The sequence below is a fragment of the Aythya ferina genome (assembly GCF_964211825.1).
Source record: "Aythya ferina genome assembly, chromosome: 3".
In the NCBI taxonomy this organism is placed as follows: Eukaryota; Metazoa; Chordata; class Aves; order Anseriformes; family Anatidae; genus Aythya; species Aythya ferina.
The window spans coordinates 54956320-54977026 of NC_140298.1; the positions used below are offsets into that span (position 1 = coordinate 54956320).

General features: G+C 41.2%; 1 protein-coding gene across 7 annotated transcripts in view; it reads left to right on the plus strand.

Annotated features, from left to right (window-relative positions):
- Positions 1-20707, plus strand: part of ARID1B (AT-rich interaction domain 1B) — a 322498-nt gene that overhangs the window by 80821 nt on the left and 220970 nt on the right. For all 7 annotated transcript variants that reach the window (XM_084515780.1, XM_084515777.1, XM_084515775.1 and 4 more), the window contains exons 3-4: positions 134-274; positions 19635-19745. In XM_084515780.1, coding sequence (XP_084371906.1) covers positions 134-274; positions 19635-19745 — 252 coding nt within the window. The remainder of the gene's footprint in view (positions 1-133; positions 275-19634; positions 19746-20707) is intronic.

The following is a 20707-nucleotide window of genomic DNA, read 5'->3' on the forward strand; positions in this document are numbered from 1 at the left end:
CAGGGATGGGTGGGTCAGGGCTGCAGCTGAGGATATCACACCTAGCCTGGTTAAAGTACAGCTGTAACTGAGCTCGGCTTCATGTCTCCTATATCTCGACTCATGTATTTGCTCTGCTTGGCTCTTCCAACAGATACCGCCCCAGTATGGTCAGCAAGGCGTGAGCGGCTACTGCCAGCAGGGCCAGCAACCGTACTACAACCAGCAGCCGCAGCACCTGCCGCCCCAGGCGCAGTATCTGTCGCAGGCCCAGCAGAGGTACCAGGCCCAGCAGGTAAGCGCCATCCCGGAGTGCAAAATGCTTTCTGCAAGGCAAACAAAACCCGCCTGACCTCTTTTCCAGATAACACTGGTATAAACAAAATCAAACTCATGCGGAGCCAGACAACATCCTTCTGAGAGGTCTTTGGGCATATACATACTAATACATGCACGCACACTTTCAGGATTTATTCTGTATCAGTTTTTTCTTTAATAAGGCCAGCATTTATACCCCAGCAACTATTCATTCTGCATTTAAAAACAACCAAGTTGCTTGATCAGATGTCAGTGGAGGCTGAAGGTTTTCCTTGTTTTTCACGTTTTCCCCTCACAAGGCAGATGCTGAGAGCTCTAATATGGTCACTGTTTTGTTCTTTGTGTTGTTTCATTTTTGAGGATAGATGAGTTCAAGGCATTTTGCAGCTGCTTTGCCAGGGGAGCTGCTTAGGAACTATTTTTATAATTGATATCACAGCTATTAATTTGAATGTTTTCAGTTTGCCCATCCAGGTAGTAAATCTGCATAATTCAGTACCACTGCCATTCTTGAATTATGCTTTCTGTGTTAGCTGTTAAAATTCATTTTAAATGATTCTATTTTTAACTAAGATCAGAACTGGTAGTATATGGGTCTGCTTCCTGGAGCCTGAGAAACACTCAGATTGTAGATACCGAACAAAATGGATGTCCATGGCTGATACAACTGTAACGTGTAGGCTAAGGTCTGTCTGCAGCCTCAGCTCTGTTAATCATGGAGAGCTGATCTGGAAATGGAAGGATGAAGCTAAAGCATGCTCACCATCCTGGGAAATCTAACAAAAGTAAGTTGCTCAAGACTGGGTATTAGTGAAAGCATCAGCACTTGCTGCGGATCACTGGGGAATTCTGTCAGGCATGGCTGATTAACATTTTGTGATAATGCTGGTGCAAAGAAGAAATCTCAGCTTGAAATAAAAATAGTGTACAAAATAAACTTAACAAAAGATGCCATGAGGTAGGAATGATACAGGAAGTTCCCCTCCTTTGATTTTAAAATAAAGCTATGATAATTTCACTGTGTAATTACATGTTAATTTTTCTTCATCTACATTTTAAAATTCCATTGAGAATTAACTTTTTTTCATTAAAATGCTGGATCGTTTATGAAATAGAATTCTTAATTGTGTCTGTGATATCCTTTAAATGTCATACCTTTCCATCTTTTGGATTATACGTAACTCACTTTAAATATTGCAGTTGTCTTTAAATTTAATTTTATTCCTTTTTACTTCAGCATTGAATACTTAAATTCTTTATAACTTGAAAATACTGTTCATGAGTGTCTTGGTAAAGTCTTAGCTGATAAAGTCCTAGTAATACAGCCAGTGAGTGAGAAGAATCACTGTTTACACATCACAGTTTGTGAAACTGATATGTTTTTTGCTGCCTTGGACACCTCATCATATTTTAAATATCATATTTTAAATATTGTCAGTTGAATGGATTGAGTATTTTAGTTTAAAAGCATACAAAACTTGCTGACTATACAGAACTTACAAAATAGCAAGATACTGATTTATATGTTGTAGTGGGTTTACGTGGCAAGGTTTTGGTAGCAGGGGGCCATAGGGGTGGTTTCTGTGAGAAGGATCTAGAAGCTGCCCCATGTTTGGGAAGGGCCCCATTGTTTTCCAGAGCTGAGCCAATAAGCATTCCAATTATATGATTTTTTTGCTATTATAGGCAGTAAAGTGAAGGCTTGTGCAGTGAAGTGAAGGGTATCCTAGAAAGAGGGTAAAGGCAAAGTGAGAGTAAAGCCTCCCATATGTTATGGCCTTCAGAGAACTGAGATAAAGAGGAAGAAAGGGAGATACACAGGTAGAAGATAGCAGCCTTGCTGTAGACAAACTGTACTTTGAGGATCCTGAGAAAGCTCAGGGAAGATCTTACTGCTGTTTACAACTTCCTAATGGGAGGATATACTGGAAAGCACAGCCAAGTTCATCTCAGAGCTGCACAGTGGAAGGACAAGATGCAATGGACACAGGCTGAGGAACGGGAGATTTTAACTCTGTAAAATAAAAAAAAAAACAATACAATTAAAATATTGAGCCAAAGAGACTGGAATCTCTATCCTTGGAGATGCTCAAAATTTGACTGCACAAGATCCCCAAGCACCTTGTTCTTGCTAGCTAGACTAGTTCTTGTGCTTGCTCGTTAGACTAGCTTGGAACCAGAGGCTTGACTACCTGACCTCTCTCTGAAGGTCTCTCCAAAACCTAAGGGACTCCGATTTAATATTAGCTTTACATATTTTAAATATAACATAAAAATAAGCTATGAGGTCATATAATACCTATTTAACTAGTTAGTGTATTTTTTCTCCCCCGCTCTATTAAAATACTATTTCCTGTTTATTTGATTCAGTCAATTAGAAAATGTGGGACAATCTTAATTATAGCGACTGGTTCTGCCATCCTTAGTTTTGCTCTTTTCATCCTGAAAATGAACTTCATCCATGTCTTCTGTATTCCATTAACCATTTCATTGTCTTTTTTATATTGATTTTGTTGGGTTTTGCACTCAAAATTTGTATTACTGTGTCGTACTATTGAATTGTCACAACTTTGAGGAATGTGGAAGTCAATAGTTTCGGCATATTAGCCTCAAGAAGAGAAGCTGGCCTCTGAAGATGTTTTTGCTGCATGCTGGCTAGCCTGAATCATATGAAAGCTGTAGACTTAAAAGTATTTTTCCTGGAGAGCATGGATGGATTGTGAACCAAGAGAAGATCACTCTAATAATATTGAATTATCTCATGGGAGCCCCAGCCATGGATCAGTGCATTATTACTCTGAGTGGTCTACAAGTACATAACAAATAGGTTGTCTCTGCCCCCCAAATGTTTACAGACTAAATAGTAAATGTGGCAACAGGTGAAGTCAGGTCAGTAAGGGAGGTATAAATAGGAAAGACAGCAATGCTCAGAGTAGCAAACAGTGGTCTGAGACTTCAGAGATGGGAACAACCTGTTATTGGTGTGTGGGCTAGTAACATGGAAGGCGTTCATTCGGTTGATTCTCAAATTAGGATATTCCTTTTATTGCACTGAAACAACAGAAAACTGCATTTCAAGAACATGAATGTTTGCTTGATTCATGATCCTATACCTTGAACGATGGCCAAATGCTCATTAGCTTTAACAAGAGATGTTTTTTTCTTTCCCAGTGTTGGAAAATGCTGACTGTAGTTACCTGCCCTCTAGACAAGGGAAATCAGTTTGAATTAAAAAAAGAGAAAAGTATTAATTTTGAATAGAAAATGCAATTACTGTGAATGATTGAGGTTTGGGTGGCACAAACTCTCCCAATTAGTAATAGGTAAACAAGATTTTTTTTTCAGTGCACGTTGTTGTCAGGGAGAAACAAAAGATTAATCTGCTGCTGAAGGTACTGAGGGAGGAGTAAAAAATAAGGAAGAGAAAATCTTTCTCATTGTCTTTTGCTGTAAAAAAATAAAAAATTAAAAATTAAGTTGGACATATTCCTCAAGGGTTCTTATATACATTGACATAGATTGACTGAGCTGATTTTTAAAGTTTCAGAATTGTATTTTCTAAAGTCTTAGTTGATATTAAAGGATTCCCAAATATAAGTAAGTTTGTCCGATGCAATTTGATCAGTTTTTCTGATGTGGTTTATGTGGGCATCCATGGATCCTATTCTGTGCCTGATGGACTGGAAGCTGAACTTGCTTGTAACGGGAGCAGCTGTGAGGTGAAGTTTCCTGTTGTTTTTAGGGTAAATAATCCATCTACATGATTGCATTGTTTGTGAAGTGAGTGTAATAGAATGGGTTTTACTTCCAGATAAAAAAGAGATGCCAGATTGGAGAAAGGGGTCTGCTGAGTAAATACCTTCTTTTCCCTACTTTTTCCAGTGTATTTGTTTTGGAGTTTATCAAACTGAAAGTAGGATTTATTTTGGGTAGATGATGGGCTTTGTTGTGCCAATAGTTTCCTTTTATATAAAGTCCTGCAGTGTGATTTATCGAGTATTTTATTATGTGAACAAAACTCGATACGAGATTTCATACAGATAATGTTTTATTTTTGCTCTGTTAGAACGCGAGTGAGTTTCTGCAGTCAGGTGTAACTCCTAGCATTGTGCCTTGGAATTGGTGCTCGTCTTCATTTCTCACGTATCATGGACGTGTGAAACCATTGCTCCTTTTCCTTGACTCACTTGAATTCAATATGCAATCTTGTCAATAAAAGTAAATGGATAAAATGATGTCTGGGTCTGTTCCAGTGACTTGTGATTTCCCATTCTTCAAATAAGCATAGAGGAGGAGAAGGAAAGCGGAATTTATTTGAATGTTTAAACTGTAAGCTGTTTAGATCTTTGTTAAATTGATTGCTTGGTGGGTAGGAAGGGAGTTTTGTGAGGGGTGATTTGATAGTAATACTGGCATAGTTTACTACAGAGCCATATTGTAAGCCAGCATCAGTCATCCCCTCTTTGAATCAGGAGCCTGCTGTGTTAAAAAAAAAATAAAATAAAAATGAAAACCATTAAAGGAAGAGCTTTGTTTTAAGCAAATTTATTGCAGTAGCAGTGGATTCATTGATCATTAGATATTGCCAGTAGATGTAGATATCTCCTTGTTTTAATTTTTTTTTCTTTTACCTTTACTGCTCCTTAAAAGAAAAAAGACAAAGATATGTGTTATACTACTAGAGTGTTGCCCTTGGCAGGGTTTTTCATCTTGAAATGGCATATAAATGAATAAATGCTTCAGTTGTTTTTGCAGTTTTAAATCTTTTGCCATAACTAGAAGTGATATTTTGCTCAAGAATGTCATGTAATTGCAAACTTAAACTGTCATCATTAAACATTATTTTGTTAAGATAGTGTGATGTATATTTTGGGTTATTATGCTTTCCAAATGGCTTTTAAACAGCCATGTTTATATATTTTCTTGTTTTATGTAGCATGTGTTCGTACATATCAAGAGAGGATCGTGCCTTTGAGATTTAATGTGTAATTTTACGAGCTGGGACCACATCACTCTTTTGACAGATAAAGTAGATCTGAAAAATAATTATGGTCTCACTCTAGTTTAAACAAAAATGGTGATTTTATTCTACACCTGTTACTGTTACCCTGAAGTCATCTTGAGCTTGAAGTATTCCTGGAAGCTTTCTGCTCGCAAACTTGCAGGATAGAGCAGGATTACGCTGATCCCTGTGCTCTCAGGCAGGCACGAGATTAAAAGCAGAGGAGAGCCTGGCAGATCCTTGAGGTGCGGCAGGTGTGCGCGCTTTTCTGGGGCACTGCTCTTCCTGGCTAAGTGTGCATGAAGAGGCTGTGTGGATGTATTTTTAAACCATTCCTTTGTGGTTACCATGACTTTTTTATTAAAAAAAAAAAAAAAAAAAAAAGCCTTAAAGAAACAGGTCATTCAGGCTCAGTCTTTAGTCTGGTTTTCTTTAAAAGGATAAGATGTTTCATAAACAAGCACACAGACAAGGTGCCCTCACTATCGGGTTTTATTAAAATGATTTAAAAGCTGGCCAAAGCCCTGGGGCTGGGTAATGGTGTTGGGGAGCACCATCTTCCCCACCTGTGGTCACTCAGTGCCCGCCGAGCAGGGTCTGGGGAATGCATCGTGTGCTGCACATGGGAGGTGCTGCCGTGGCTCTCCAGAAGAAAGCTCATGCTGGTGGGGTCAGCAGGCATTTCCAGAGTCCTGTGGGCCATCAGCAGCACAAGACAACGGGACAGGGACTGCCTTCTGTTGAGGTCTGCAGGGCACCACATCGCTGTGCCCCAGCAACTTGAGGAGGATCGGCAATGGGGTGCTGCCCTCAAGGTTGTAGCAGGAAAGAGGGTCCATGCATTGCTCAGGTCTCCTGTTATTTTTCACAAGGTGTTTGTTTCGCAGCAATAACTGGAAGGTTCTGTGCAGGGGGTCACAGAAAGCCAGAAATCTCAGGTTTGTTTCTGAAGTGGCGGCGACGGATTGAGCCAGTCGCAGTCGGCAGCCTGAGTGTTGTGGGCATGTTCCCATGTGGACATCTGTTTCTAGCGCTGAGTCAGTGCAAGGTAGGACAGATACAACGTTACCCCACTTGAAACAGTCTTTGAAAATGTGAACAAAATGTGAAACTAATTAATTGCTTTTCATGTCCAAGCTGTATGACTGTCATGAAAACAGAACAAACTGTATTGTGGCAAAATGCATCAAATTGCTGAAGTGATTTTGGTACCAGGAGGATGAAGTTTTGTTTTGTGATTTCATGTGAGCTGCTAAAGTTCCTTTAACAGTGTAATAAGCAGCATGTTAATTAACATTGTCAAGCTGTTTTGGGGTGTAACACAGCATAAAAATGCTGTTGTTTTAAGTTAGGAATAGTTGTGTTGCATGCAAATATCAAATTCATTAGTAAGTAACAGATAATCCTCAGTGAGTCCAAATTAAAGCTTTATACCTCAACTCAATTATTCTTTTTAATAAAATCCCCACTCTCTTATTAGAAACTGGCACAGAATTAGCCGTCAACAGTACTGTAGTTCAGTCTTAACTCCTGCAGAATTCAATTCAAACTTCTTTCAGAATATATGGGGCCTTGCAAGTAACATGTAGCTGCCCAAGGCTTAAAGTTACAATAAGGATTGTTTGTCCTTCTCTCCTTTTAACTCTTGTGTTTGCAGTCATCCACCACTGACAAGTGGTTGCACTTAATATTTGTTGTGTTATGAACCACAGGAAATCTGGGAAGGAACACGCCTGCATGTTAATCTGACATTTGCTGCCAGCCATATAGGAAAGCATTCTTTGTGAAAGTTGGCTATTACAGTTATATGAGAGCTCATAAGCAAGTTTAATGTTCAGAAGAGATTGGTGCTTGTCTCCATCAACAGTGACTGACACCACTGCGTGTGCACCGTAAATCCTTCATGGCTTCCATTGTCTCCACAGCAGAGATGGTTTTTTTTTGGTTTGTGTGTTGTTTTTTTTTTTTTATATATATATTTTTTTTTTGAAATGCTGGGCTTATTTTCATTTCAGAGGTAATTATTTTATTTCCAATGTAAAGAGGAATAAGGAAGAAGTGATTCCTTTCAGCCATTCAATCCCAAATCCATAGCATTAAGAACTCGTGCTTCTGATGTGTACCTGTTGGTTGGCTTTTACAAAGCAGAGCTGCCTCTATGTAGTGAGCAGGGAAATCTATGATAAGAAAGTAGCCGGGTGAAAATTCTCACACACAGCTGTGTTCTTCTGCCGGCTTTTCCAGCCTCCTTTCTGTGGGACCTGAGTTGAGAGTCAAGGAAGAACAACAATATAACCTCTCTTTATAAAGGCATCCGTTTTGGTACATTGAGCACTTTGTTGTCAGCCTACTTCAGAGATATCAGATATCAAAAGCCAGGGTGCAATCTTGACTTTTTGCATCTGTAATAAAGCTTGGAGAGGTTTGTGGGGATGAAGGAGCAGGAGAGCAGGCTTTCAGCAATTGGCTCCCAAACTCACACACCATGACTTAAATCTTGGCTTCTAGACATGCCACCAGTGGCCAGCACCCCTGAAAGAAAGTTGTCACCGTACCATGGTAAACAGAGCAGTGATTTAAAAACAAAACAAAACCACAAAACAACTGGGGAAATATTTAGGAACCATACTTGTGAATAAAATTAACTTATAGGGGTTTTTTAACCTTTAAGTGTGTAACATTTTCAGGAGGGGCAAATGAGGTTTGAACCTCTGTAGGTTCAATGAATGCTTAACTGATTGGACTCTTTGCCAGTTAGTCAGGTTTCTGCTTTTAGGAAGTCTGATTTCATAAGCATGATGCTGCCATAATCCTGAAAAAGTGCTAAGCATGTGAGTGTTTATCTCTGTGGCTGAGGTTTCTTGATCAGCTCCGGAGTTCAGTGAAGCCACAACTCCTGTTGTGCTGCATCTTCTCCCAGTAATGGGAATAGCTGCTTATGGTCCATTTGGGGAATGCTCTGTTTGTTCAGCGTTGTTTGTATCATTCCAGGAAATGTCAAGCTCTTCTCTTTTATCCTCAGAGGTTTATGTCTATTTATAATAGATGCTAGCTCACCAGACTTGGCGAGCCATCTTCCAAAGCCAAGGGGCTGGGAGGATTAGGTGCAGGCAGAAGAAGCAAGGGCCGTTTCCCATGAACTCACACCCGAGCACAAACACAAAATGGGGGCACACCATGAAGCAGCACTAGCACTGGTGTGGGCTTACTTTTACTGAAGGCATATTGACCAAACCCAAAAACATGCATTCAGATTTCGGGAAGATTTTCTCGGCCCTCTTGGTTTAAAGTGATTGTTTGCAGACATGGTGGTTAGGTAAAGCAAGATAAAAAATTAACTCTGGTCTATTGGGTTTGAAACCCTGAATGTGAGAGTGTGTAACAGCCCTTTGTATGCTTCTGCCTCTGTAGTAAACCTGGATTTGTTCTCATTCCTGGGAAATGAGAAGTATTTTGTCTTGTCGAGTGGTGCTACTGCTTGTGTATAAAGTGTACCGAAGTTGTTTATACCTCTGATAATCTTCTAAAAGCCAGTGAATCACATGTGATGAAAGTATGTGTTTGTTCACTTCTACGCTAACAATTCTGTCACCGCAGTTTAAAGTTCCCCAGTTGGAGTTCGGAGACATTTTTCCATTCACTTAATTCCTTTACCGTGTTCACCTAGTGGTTTTCTGCTGAAAGTGTGCTTTTCCACCTGCAGTTTGGGGGAGGGATGTAAAGGTCTGCTTTCTTCTCCCACCAAAGCAGTTAGTCCACCTCTCTAAGCATCTGCTGCCAGTGGGGCTTGGTGAGGGCGAGCAGACTGCTCGGAGGAGCTCAGCCAGAGCACATCGCACACCTGCTTGGCAGTGTTCATGGCAGCCTGGACCCTGCCGGCTTTTAATTCTAATTCCCTATTTTTGTATTGTTCTGAACCTGGTAAGCATGTATCACAGCTCTTGGGCTTGTAAAATGAGCAAGGAAGAAAGGCCCTAGTCCTGGTGAGCTTTTTTTCTTTTTCTTCCATGTACCAAAATGAAGTTAGCCCTCAGTGTTACAAAGAAACACTCTTCTTTGCTAAACTGGAAGAGAGAAAATCTAGTCTGGGGGAAAAGGGGAAGTCTGAACTCCTGTTTGCTCCTTTTTGGTAAGCAGCCAGTTGTTTACACGCATCCAGTTTGCAGGCTTAGCAGACAGTAGGAAAAATCTCTGCTAATCATTGAGGTGCAAAAGATGGGGATGCTGTACTTAAATATTTTTTTTTATAAACTAAAAAACTTGGTGTTTATAAGTAAATAATCCTGAAAGGAAACATTTTTGACCTTAACTATAATAACCATGAGAATCTATCATGGATGTAGAGTGTTATGTCTAAAGAGAAGTCTTTTTCAAGGTTACAAATACAGCAAAATGCACATGTTTCAATGTGTTTTTCAGAGTTCTCAAATCAGTTAGCGGTTTGGCTTTGATCCACAGAATAGTAGTATTGTTGTTACAGTGGCATTATTATTTAAAGTTTCTAAATTCTGATTTCTTTCAGTATTTAAATCACAGAAGGTTAATTAAAGCAGTTCTTTATTCTGCAACTGCTTGGGAATATTAACCTCACAAAGCCTGCATTAAATCACTGAAGTGATAGAATTGCATTTGCTTTATAAAATAACCCTACAAGAGCAAAGACAAAGCCATTTATAGTTCAGTGCCATTAATTGCTTGGCATTTAGATATTAGTGTAGGAGTCTATTAATTAACTTGATAGTAAAACTCTTGGAATGCAGGCTGATAAAAACTATTTTGTTTTAGGAGATTAGTAATCATAACTAGTGTTGTTTCTCTTACCACTCTCCTTATTACCCAATGATGATTTTATTTTACTATTATGGAGACCAAAATTAATATCCCAGAAATAATTTTATCTATACCTTTTGAAATGTAGCGGTAAGTTAAACAGAATAGTAAGTTTTTTCAAAAGATACCTGATCACATAATAATAGTCATTTACTTTATGATCCATTAATCTGGTGGCTGTTTTTAGACAAATGTGTCCATACAAATGTTCTAGAAATAAATACACAAATCCCGGTCTAAAAAAAAATTTCAAGTGTGAATGGGACAGTACAGTGAATTAAGTGATAACATTGTAAAGTCTAAAAAATATTAATAGATCTGGATGTGTTTTTTCTATGTGAGCAGTATATATCCCAAATTTTAGTGGTCTTGTAAATTACACCTTATGGCCAGTTGCGCTGCAGCAATATTCTCTTATGGCCTTTAAATTAACACATGTTATTTTCCTCAGAGGTGGGGAAAATAAGTTTGTTAATGTTTCCTGGCATAAAATTTACCACTTTTTTTTTGCTGCTCATATTTTCTTTAGTAATCAAAGATGTTTGCTGTACGTATATTTAGTTTTATTTTCTGCATCCAGAACTGGGATTTTGTTGTGAAGACAATGTATTATCTGAATGTAGGTCAGCATATATTTTATATATATTCATTATCCTGTGTGCTTCCCTTTTACTGCATTTCTGTCCTACCGTAGCGGGATTTGGAATGTGCAGCTGAAACCTTAGAGGGTTTGTTAGTTGTTGCAATCAGGTGTGACCACCAAAGAATAAAACAGCAAATCAAGGTGAATAAGATAGTGTTTCAAAACCAAGTTACCTACACGTGTTGACAAAACTGCTTGGTGGGGAGAGAAGAAAAACCGCTGGTCTTTGTGAGCTGTCCCTCAGTAAATCAAGCTATGGGAGGATACAGCCTCTCTCTCCACCTCTTCCTATGACTTCTTCCCAATTGCCAAGTTCCCATCTACAACCCCTGTTCCACATGCATGTTTTTAGGTAAAAAATGAAACACAGGTATAAGGATTTATGGTTTTGGGTGTCTGCCTACAGAATTCACAAAGGTCTTGCTTCTTGTGAAGAAAAAAGAAAAAAAAAAAGGTTTTCTCCTCCTTTGTTACCTAGCAGTCCTTTACCAACTTTTAGTGAATATCACTAATTTGTTTGTTAGCTTGTTTTCAGGGACGTGTTAGAGAATAGTCAGTGGTCTGGCCACAGATGAGGTTTAAATTTTCATCACTTGTTCTCCACACCCCCACCCCCTGCCACTCCCAACACCAGCCCAGTTGGGAATACTTTCTCTTGAAAAAATTGTGGTTGTGGCGATGGTGGTGAAGACTTTTCTACCTCAGAGATGAAAGCAATAGTTCGCCTCTGTTGGTTTAAACTTGTATGTATTGTGCAGCCTGTTGGATTGCTCCTGCAGCTAGGTGCTTACGTCTGTAAATTATTGTCCTCTGTAAATTACTGTTCTCTTTCCACTCCTTGGACTAAGACACTTTTCCACGTGGTGGCTGGGTTTAAAAGTTGTTTTGCAGGCACTCTCTTCAAGGACTGTGGAGGAAGAGAGGAGAGGAATGCAGCTAATGCTCTACCTCCAGTAGCCCCACAAGTACCACGCTGCCCCTCTCCCGTTCCAAAAATTTAAGTTAACCCAGATGGCAGAGTCCAGCTGAAAAAACCCTCTTCACCAATGTTCATGCAGGCTTTTGTGCGTCTGAATTTCGCTTGTGATTGTCCCATAGATGAGTAGTGGGTAAGCCTCATGTCGGTCATTTCTTTTACGAGACTCTGTGGCGGAGTATTAGGGAATGACATAACAGATGTCACATAGGTGTTGTGTATCACATAATGAGCTTTACATTTAGGGGAAAAAAAATGAAATAAAAGCAAGAAAATAAACAAAAGCAAACAAAGCCCTCTCACCACTCAGTTTTTACATGACCGCAGCAATGTTTCATGTTGCTTGCAGCCCTTCCTTACAGAGTCACAGGTTTTCCCGAGCCTTCGGGTGAAGTCCTGGGCCGCGCTGCTGTGCCCCAAAGAAAACACTGCAAAAATATTTCCCAGCCTCAAGTGCGGAAGCCGCCTCCTCAGGTACCTCGCTGGATTGGCCCGGAGGTAGCAGCTGCTCTGGGCGCAGCTTTTCTCTTTATTCCCTAAGCTGGCGGCAGGGCCCCAGCCCCACTGTAAGCTGCGGGCAGTCCCTGACCTCCTTTCTGCCAGCCAGCCGTATGCTCCCAGAGCTGCCTCCGCCGCGGCGGGCGTCCGGGGCCGAATCCTGCCCTCTGGGGCACGCAGCCCCCCGGCTCTGAGGAAAGGGCAGGCTGCAAATCCTGCCCCTCTCCGGCCTCCTGCGGCTTCCAGCTCCCTCCGGGGGTCTCGGCCCCGCTTGGCGTCTCGGGCCTGCCGAAGAGCGCGTCCCTCCCCGGGCCCTAGCAAGGAGTTATAGGCAGGACACCGGATGGCACGAAATCTGTAAGTCATCGCCTTCATGGGGTAGCTTGTCCCAAGTGAATAGAAAGAATAGGATGGTTAAAAAAAAAAAAACAACAACCAACTGCCAACGCTCTTTTTCTTTGTTTGTTTTTCTTTTAAATATAGCTCTGTCAGTTAAAGGATGGGCAGGGAAAGGAAATACTGGGTGTAGAAAATGAAAGCGTGGTTGGGCTGCCCAGCCTCGTAGGGTTTTTTAGGAAAAGTCCAAAAAGCTCTCTAAACATGGGGAAATTCATGGAAATAAAAGGCTTGCTTTACCTCTTACTTCCAAGTTATATTTATAGTACTCAGATTGCATCTTCAGGTTTTCTCTCATCTCCTCATTCATACTTGAACATTATGTCTGCAGAACAAAGAAGCTGTACCTTTTTTTTTTGCCTGTAAATTAAGAATTGACAGCCATTTATCAGGCTGTGAAATGTTAAACAGTCACATTTTAATACAAACACCAAACTTGCACTTTTTTTTTTCCACGTGGAATGTTACGAGAGAATAAAACTAGAAGAAATGCCTTGTCTCTGATTAAATCCACTACTGATATGCTCTGTGATCCGTGGAACGCAATAGTGGGGGAAGGAGAATAGCAAGATAAGGGCTTCAGAGAAGGATTTCATCTTTGAGCTCTTCCTGCATCATTAGCTTAACGTGGCTCCTGGAGGCCATACAGGCAAGACATATGTAAAAATGGACTAGAGTGTTTAGGAAGAGGGACCCATCTTTCTTGTTAGCTGTTTCAGATTACCTGATACGTGACTGGAAGCTACCCTGTCCAAACAAATAATGTTCTTCCTCAGATGTGGGAGTCGTTTTTTTGACCCTATCTGCATTTAATGTGCTTTCAGTGTATTCTGCTGGGGAAAACTTTCCATAGTTAGGTAGTCTGAGTTTCTAATAACTTCCTGAGTGCTTAGATGGCTTATGGACGTGTGTAAGTAAATACGTGATCGAGGCTGAGATAATTATAATTTGCACCAACTACTGGCTGCTACAAGTACATTTTTTTTCTCCCTCCTGTGTCTTGAGACTTAACTCACTTATCAATTTGTGATAAGGGGGGATCATGAAGGCACAAAATGGTGTTCCCATTGTTGTAGACGTAAGTGAATTAGCTTAAAAAAAAAAAGAAGAAATCTAGTAAACACAAGTGTTGACTGAAACTGCAGATATCTTGGAAGGGGCAGCATTAATTACATTGAAGATCAGATGTCCTACTGATGGTGACTGCTCTACGCCCGAGACATCGAAACTGCATCTCTTCCAAATTTCTCCAGGCGCCTGCTGTACCTCAGGACAGCTGCTGTCTTTGTCTCCGTTCAGGTGGTGGTAGCGGGCTGGCTTGAAGAGATCTACATATTCTGATTATGAGAAGGGTTTATTTACTTCATCACCTAAACATAGGCTATCACGCTGAAGGGGATTACTGGACTGCACTGGTAATCAACCTAAAGTGGTTTTGTTGGCATGGGACCTACCAAATCCTTTTTTCCTGCCATCACCTGTTCTGTCTCTGCTCTTAAGAGACTTGCTCGCTGGCTTGTGCACAGTGCTTGTGCAGTATCTTGCACAGCTGCAAGATACAAGTTTCCTTTTCTTTAAAGCTTTATTTGTTTTTTGTTCTTTTTTCCCCCTCTTTCTGATTCATAAAGGTCAAAGTTCAAGCCATATATATGCATTTCTTCCTGACCCAGCATCAACACCCCGTGGGACCTCTGCAGGCCATCTGCCTGAGATTCAGGCAGACCCCTCTGCTCTTTTGTCCTTAGTGGACCATTCCCCACAGGTTTGCATTCTGTTGCCAGGTTGTGTGAGCCTCGGTGTTGCTTGTGCCCTTGGGGATAACACCTTTTTCTGAGTACAGCCTTACCTGCAATATAGCTCTGGCAGGTTGGCTGTGCTTTGTTGCTTTGTGCTGTCAGAGTGTACGACTTAGGAGGTAATGTTTCAGGGATCACGGCTGGGCTAGAAGTTGGCTGTGTGGGGACATGCCACCATTTAGGTAAGGAATATTTTTTTTACTGTAGCTTTTTGCATCAGAAGGTATAAAGGAGGAGAAATGTTTTGGTGGGTATTTACCTACACAGCACAAACAATTACTTTGGTAAGTGATAAGAAGGAATGTCTTTCTATAGCCAGTGAGATAGGACTTGCCTCTTTCCTCTTCCATAGTATCTCTTCAGAGATGAGTAAAACAATTTTGTATAGCAGGGCTGTATGCTTCTTTTGGCTTTTATACTGGGTCCTGACCTCCATTCTCAAGTGATGTGGGGGAAAAAATTAACATTTGCTTTCAATTTTGCTGTTGTCACATTGCTGTAGAATTCAGTGCTCTCACACTTGAAGTCTTCTGTGGATCAACCAAATGAATCAAGGACACAAGCTAAAATAGTTTTTAATGAGTTCTTCAAATTGAAAAGTAGTATATTATTTTCCATAAATTATTTTGCTTCTACTTAACCATCGTGGTACTTATCTTCCTGGGTGGTCGTGTTATCCCTCTGAAATTTACTGCAGTGGAAGTGGATGAAGCCTGAATGATATTTCTCACCCAGCCGTTCTTTAAATGTGGTTTCCCCAAAACATTAATGATTTCCCTATGCTTTCATTTTCCATTAAGAATAATTTAAACCGCTCCATAATTAGATCCTAATTTCTTTAGCAGAACTTAAAACAAGCGTGCGTTCCGTCTACATGGTTTTGAGCATCATCAGCACTATATTCATCCAGTTTTGCAGAGAAAACAAAAATGTGAACAGAATTGCTTGTTTTAAACTAGGTCCAGGTAGGGAATGAAAGCATTACACTGATTATATTATTAGCATTGCATGTTACGAAGGAAAAGGTTGCCTATCTGTGGCCTGCTCCAGAAGGGTTGCCGTGCTGTTGACCTGGGCTACAATTTAATGGTTGGTGGAGCCAGGCTCACAGCTGTTTCCTTCATCTCTTCTCTCCCCCAACCCTTCCAGGGGCCATTCCTGCTCAGAAAGCAAAGCTGGGAGGCAGGGGGTTAGTCTTCTTGCAAGCTTTAAGCTGCATCGTTTCACAAAGTGGTCCTGTAAGAGCCCAACGCAGGAAGGTGATGGTGGTGGTGGTGGTACCCAATGCCAGGAATGGGAGAGGCAGGAGCAAGGAGCTTTTGACTTCTCTGCAGGCCAATACATTGACCCATTTTTTTCCTCAAAACCTTTTAGTGACACCTCACATCAGAATTAGAGACTCAAAAAAGTAGTAAAATGAATACAGTGTTAGAGAACAACAGCTAAGAAAACACCCTTCCATTTTTTTCCATACTCCTAAGACTTCCCAAATCACAAGCTCCGTGTACCCCAGTTTGCCACCCAAGGTAAACATGCACATAAGCAGGAGGTGAATAACTGGCTCTATGGACGATGAGCAATTGATTATTATTGTCCAAATTTGTCATTTGTAATTGTACCTGGACTGATTTCTGAACAGCTTACCCACTTTGTAGGTTTTAGGCATCATGCACATAGGCACGTTCATGTTTTTCTTTTCTGGTGTACCTGTTTCAGAGTAGAAATATTTTTCGAAAACAGGCTTCAGCTATTTTGGAGTACATGTTTATGACTTGCTGATTATTTCTCCCAGTGTCTTTTCTAAAATCTGATGGGGGAAACCCTGCTTTTAGTTATTTTACAACTTTGTTGACAGTTTGTGCTGTAACAGCTATGATATGATTGGATTTGTGCCAAGTTGGGAAGTTCTGAGTGGAAACTTGTAGCCTTCTGTTTATGAAAGTCTGGATTTCTCTGTCACATGCACACTCGTCTTCTATGGGAGGAAGGTTTTTCTGTGATTCATTAGAAAAAATCAGAAGCTTTGCCTTGAAATCTGCTATCATTGACGGATAAAATATTAGGAGTCAAAGGAAAAGAAAAACAAAACCGCAGGGATCCTGGGGGAAGATTGAGCCTCAGTACCAGTGAGGGACTTCTCAGCCATGGCTGCAGCACATGTGGGAACATGCTTCCCTTCCCCTTATGTTTCCTCTTCAAATCCTTTCCTAGATGCTAGAAAGAAAAATGACCTTTCAGAACTGAAAGCGAGTATTGCCAATTCCGTGCATTTCTTCGGTGACGGACAATTTACCCTAATACCTCTGTCCTTATGTCTTATTTATCTCTCAAAATCTTTTTATCTAGTCTGTAATATGCTGAATGTTAACAAAATTTTCAAACATTGAAAAAATGAAGAAAGATGGTAGGGATTTTCTCTCTCCTCTTTTTCAGGGAGAATGATATTAAGCACTGTTTTGGTTTTGAAGCCAACCTCTTAGTGTAACATGCTATTATTTAATCGTCATTATGTTTATTATACAAATGAAATGTTTTTATTGGACAGTGCATATGTATAAACACACAAAATTATTCACATAGCCCCTTGCACATTTCTTCTGGGAGATTCCTGTGTCTGAAACATAGGGAGCAGAGCGATTTCTCACTTTTCAAGAGCTACTTTCCAAGTTTCCAGTCATCAAAGTATCCAGTGGCATTACAGTGAATATAGGGAAATAGGATGTGATTTCAGTCCTACTTGGAGTGCATGGGTGTCCCCATCATAACAAACACGGATGTCTGCAGTATTTGTTTCCAAACCTAATGGAGAATTGAGCAAATAGATTTGATTTTTCAATAGTAGTAAAGGGAGGCACTGTGAGCCTTACACATTTAAAAAGACAAAGGCTGCCATGTCCAGCTTCTTTTATGTGCACTCAGCATGTGGAAAGGTGCTCCACGGATAGTCTTCAAATACCCAGGTAAAAGTAAATTCCGTTCACCATGCAGTATTTCTTGTGAAAAAACAGGCTCTCTCTGCTCTCCCCCTGCTCTCCCCTGGAAGCTTCAGTAGGAAGCGAGGTTTCAAGTAAAATACTGGAAATGTGGGAAAACCCATGCTTGGTACTTAGTGAGGAATAATAGCTCTTGACTTCTCAAAGTACAAAACATGTTTTGCTTCCCAGAAGAAAAAAAAAAAAAGTCCTAAGCCTTGGAATAATTGTATTTCTAGAATGTCTCCTAAGTGTAATATTCCCTTTATCCTTTTTTCACCACTCCTGGTATTTCTTTTTTTTTTTTTTTTCCTCTTTTGTTTCTGTTGGTGATTTAACAAGTGTTTCTTTTTTTGTACTTTGTTTGCAAAGATCTAGGGGAGCGAGCAGGAGGGTGAGCTGGAAGCGCGGACCTCAGGTGGCAGCAGGGTTTGTTACAGATGTCTGTGCAGGGACAACCGGCGTGTGCGTGTGCGCGAGTGCGCGTGTGTTGTGAAATAAAGGGGAAAGCAGAGGTTTGCTCATTTGTTTGCCCATTGTGAAGCTGTCCTGCACCTTTCTCCTCCTTTGTGGCAGGGTGAAGGCTGCTGAATGGCGGCCTTGTGCCGTTTGTTGGTTTTAAACCTCGCTGCTAATCCACAGGAACCTGCTGGTGCGCGCAGCAGGAGCGCTGTGTGACAAGTGGAGATCTGGGCGGGGGGCGCGCGGGGGGTCACCGGGGATAATCATCATTCAGCCAGCAGCCTTTGTCACCCCTAAGCCTAATTGTTACCCTCTGCTGGTAACCACATTGAAGTGCTGGCCTTTTAAGTGCTGCTTGATTTTGCTTGGCACAGGCTCGCGGACCAGATCGTTCCTCCTTGGGTTTACATCCTCTCAGCTCCGCTGCGTTTTGTTCTGAGCCTTGCTGAGTTTTCGGCACCCCCTGAAGTAACTCAGGAGAGTCCAAAGCAATGGAAGGAGCTGGATGGAAACAGTTAACAAGTTTCTCCCTGTCAGGAGCAGGGCTCAAAATGAGGCAGAAAGCTTTCCGGCTCTGCAGGCCGGCTGGCCTGTGCAGCCTGTGTAGGAGCAGTAACTTGCACTGATAGGGATACTGGACTGTAGAGCAGCCCTCTGCCAGCAGCAGCAGCAATGTAGCCTTCAGGGTACGGATGGGGGTGGCAGGGACACTTCCATGTCCCTCCCCGTGCCCCCTGCCTGGCCGCTTGCAGGCGCTGACTGAAGCTGAGGCCGTGAGAGGAAGGCCTGAGCAAACTACACTTCCCGTGTACAGGGAGGGGGAGAGGAGGATCGAATGATTTAAAAACAATAAAGAAAAAAACTGTAAGGAGTGATATCTTTTTCTAACAATTGGGAACTGGTTCTTCAACTTTCCATGCCAGTTACCCATGCTGAAGTAGGCTTTGCATTCTGTTTTCCTTGAAAAAGTGTAGTGAGCAGCTAAGTGCAGGAGCAGCTAATGTGAAGCACAGCAGCTACAGCAGAGCCTGAACCTAAGGCTTTGCAATGGGCAAGTACCTTGCACGTCAAGTAAGTTTGTGGGGTGGGAGAGGGTTGTTTGTTGGCCCCCTCAGCCCCTTGGCGGTGCGTTGTGTGCCAGCCATTACCTAACACTGCTTGGGCTTGCACCGGGAGGAAAATCCCCAAGTTGGTGGTGCGAGCTGTGGAGCTGCTTTTGATCAAATACACTTGCCTCTGAAGCACTCGGATGTAATGTGACTGTCGTCTCTGCCGCCCTCTGACAGGCAGCTTCTGAAAGTCAGTAGTAGTGATGGTAAATCCAGGGTTGCTACAGGCATCTGGTTACACAGCATGGTTACAGTCTTATTTTCAAGTCCAGTCCTTCCACCTGGCTTAGTATTTCATCAGGAGGCTCGATAATACATCGAAGAGTAGGATGAACATTTTGACCATGTAGTGCTTGCTGCTCTTTTAGGATAGAAGCGGGCCATTAATTTGGCAGGCTTGTCTGTGTGTGTTGCTCCATGTTGCACTGGTCTGATTCCCTACCACCCCTTGGCACATCTGCCTGCTGTGGAGATTTCTTCGCGAACCGTGCCAGCCCTAGTGGTACCTGTGTGGGCTTGGCACTTTGTCAAAAAGATGTAACCAGTAAAAAATAAAAATTCAGCACTCAGCTGTTGTATTTTCACCCTTCTGTGATGTGCATTTAATTGTAATTACTGAATCAGGTTAATAACTCTGCAACTCTTTTTTTCAGGACATGTCTCAGGAAGGCTATGGAACCAGATCTCAACCTCCTATGGCCCCAGGAAAGCCTAACCATGAAGACTTGAATCTAATCCAGCAAGAAAGACCATCGAGCTTACCAGTAAGAAACTAATGTTTCTGTTACCATACAATATTTTAAAATGAAAGCACTTTATGTAGGACCTCATTGTACATAGCGGATGAGAAATACTGAAAAGAGCAAGTTGATCTGAATGATTATTTTAATAAAAAAAAAAAAAAAAAAAAAAAGGTGGGGCAGAGAATAAATAGCCTGTGTATGAGTGGACTTAGCTTAGGGTTTTATTGGTCCAAAATATCCCCGTGCATCCACATTTTATGTTTGTGCACATGTATTTGCATAGAGGAAATGGACTGATATTTCTTTTTGTCTTTAAGAATTCTGTACTTGCACAAAACAATCTGGTGAGAAAGAGGCTTTTTTCTGTGCCCTTTTCTAAGGATTTCAGTGTATTTTGATTTAGAACACTGCCACCATGAGATGTTTGTTCCAAACCCTGAGCATAAATAACGAGTTTGACATGTTAATTCTGCTACGGTCTATTACTACAGTCAGAAGTGCAGAAGAGGGAATGGTAATGATACTTTGGCTAGGTTGATTGTTTGGCTAGAAGATTATTTTGGACTAGCCTTTCTTAGTTTTCTGAGCTCTGTGCATTCTGCTGTGGGGGAAACAGCACACGTTAATACCATTTGCAAAGACACTGCAGCTACTTGCATTGTTAAAGGTCTAATTTCACTGTAATGGACAAAGTACTCTTTGGACTTGTCTCTGTATGCTACTGTTGTTTTAGGGATTTCCTTGTTTTTTGGTAGCAAAACAGCATGAATTTTAACCAGCCAGAATACGGTCAGCTTGAAAGATGAAAACTGTTCATAAATTACATGACCCCTGGCTTATAGGTATGGCAAACCTATAGGATGCTTCCCCCGGTTCACTGAGTGTGTATTCATTTCCAGTTAGCACTGGGATTCCTCTGAAGAGTTCACCTTATTGAGACACTGAATGTATGTGTGAAATCTGGTAGACTGTTGTAATTTTTA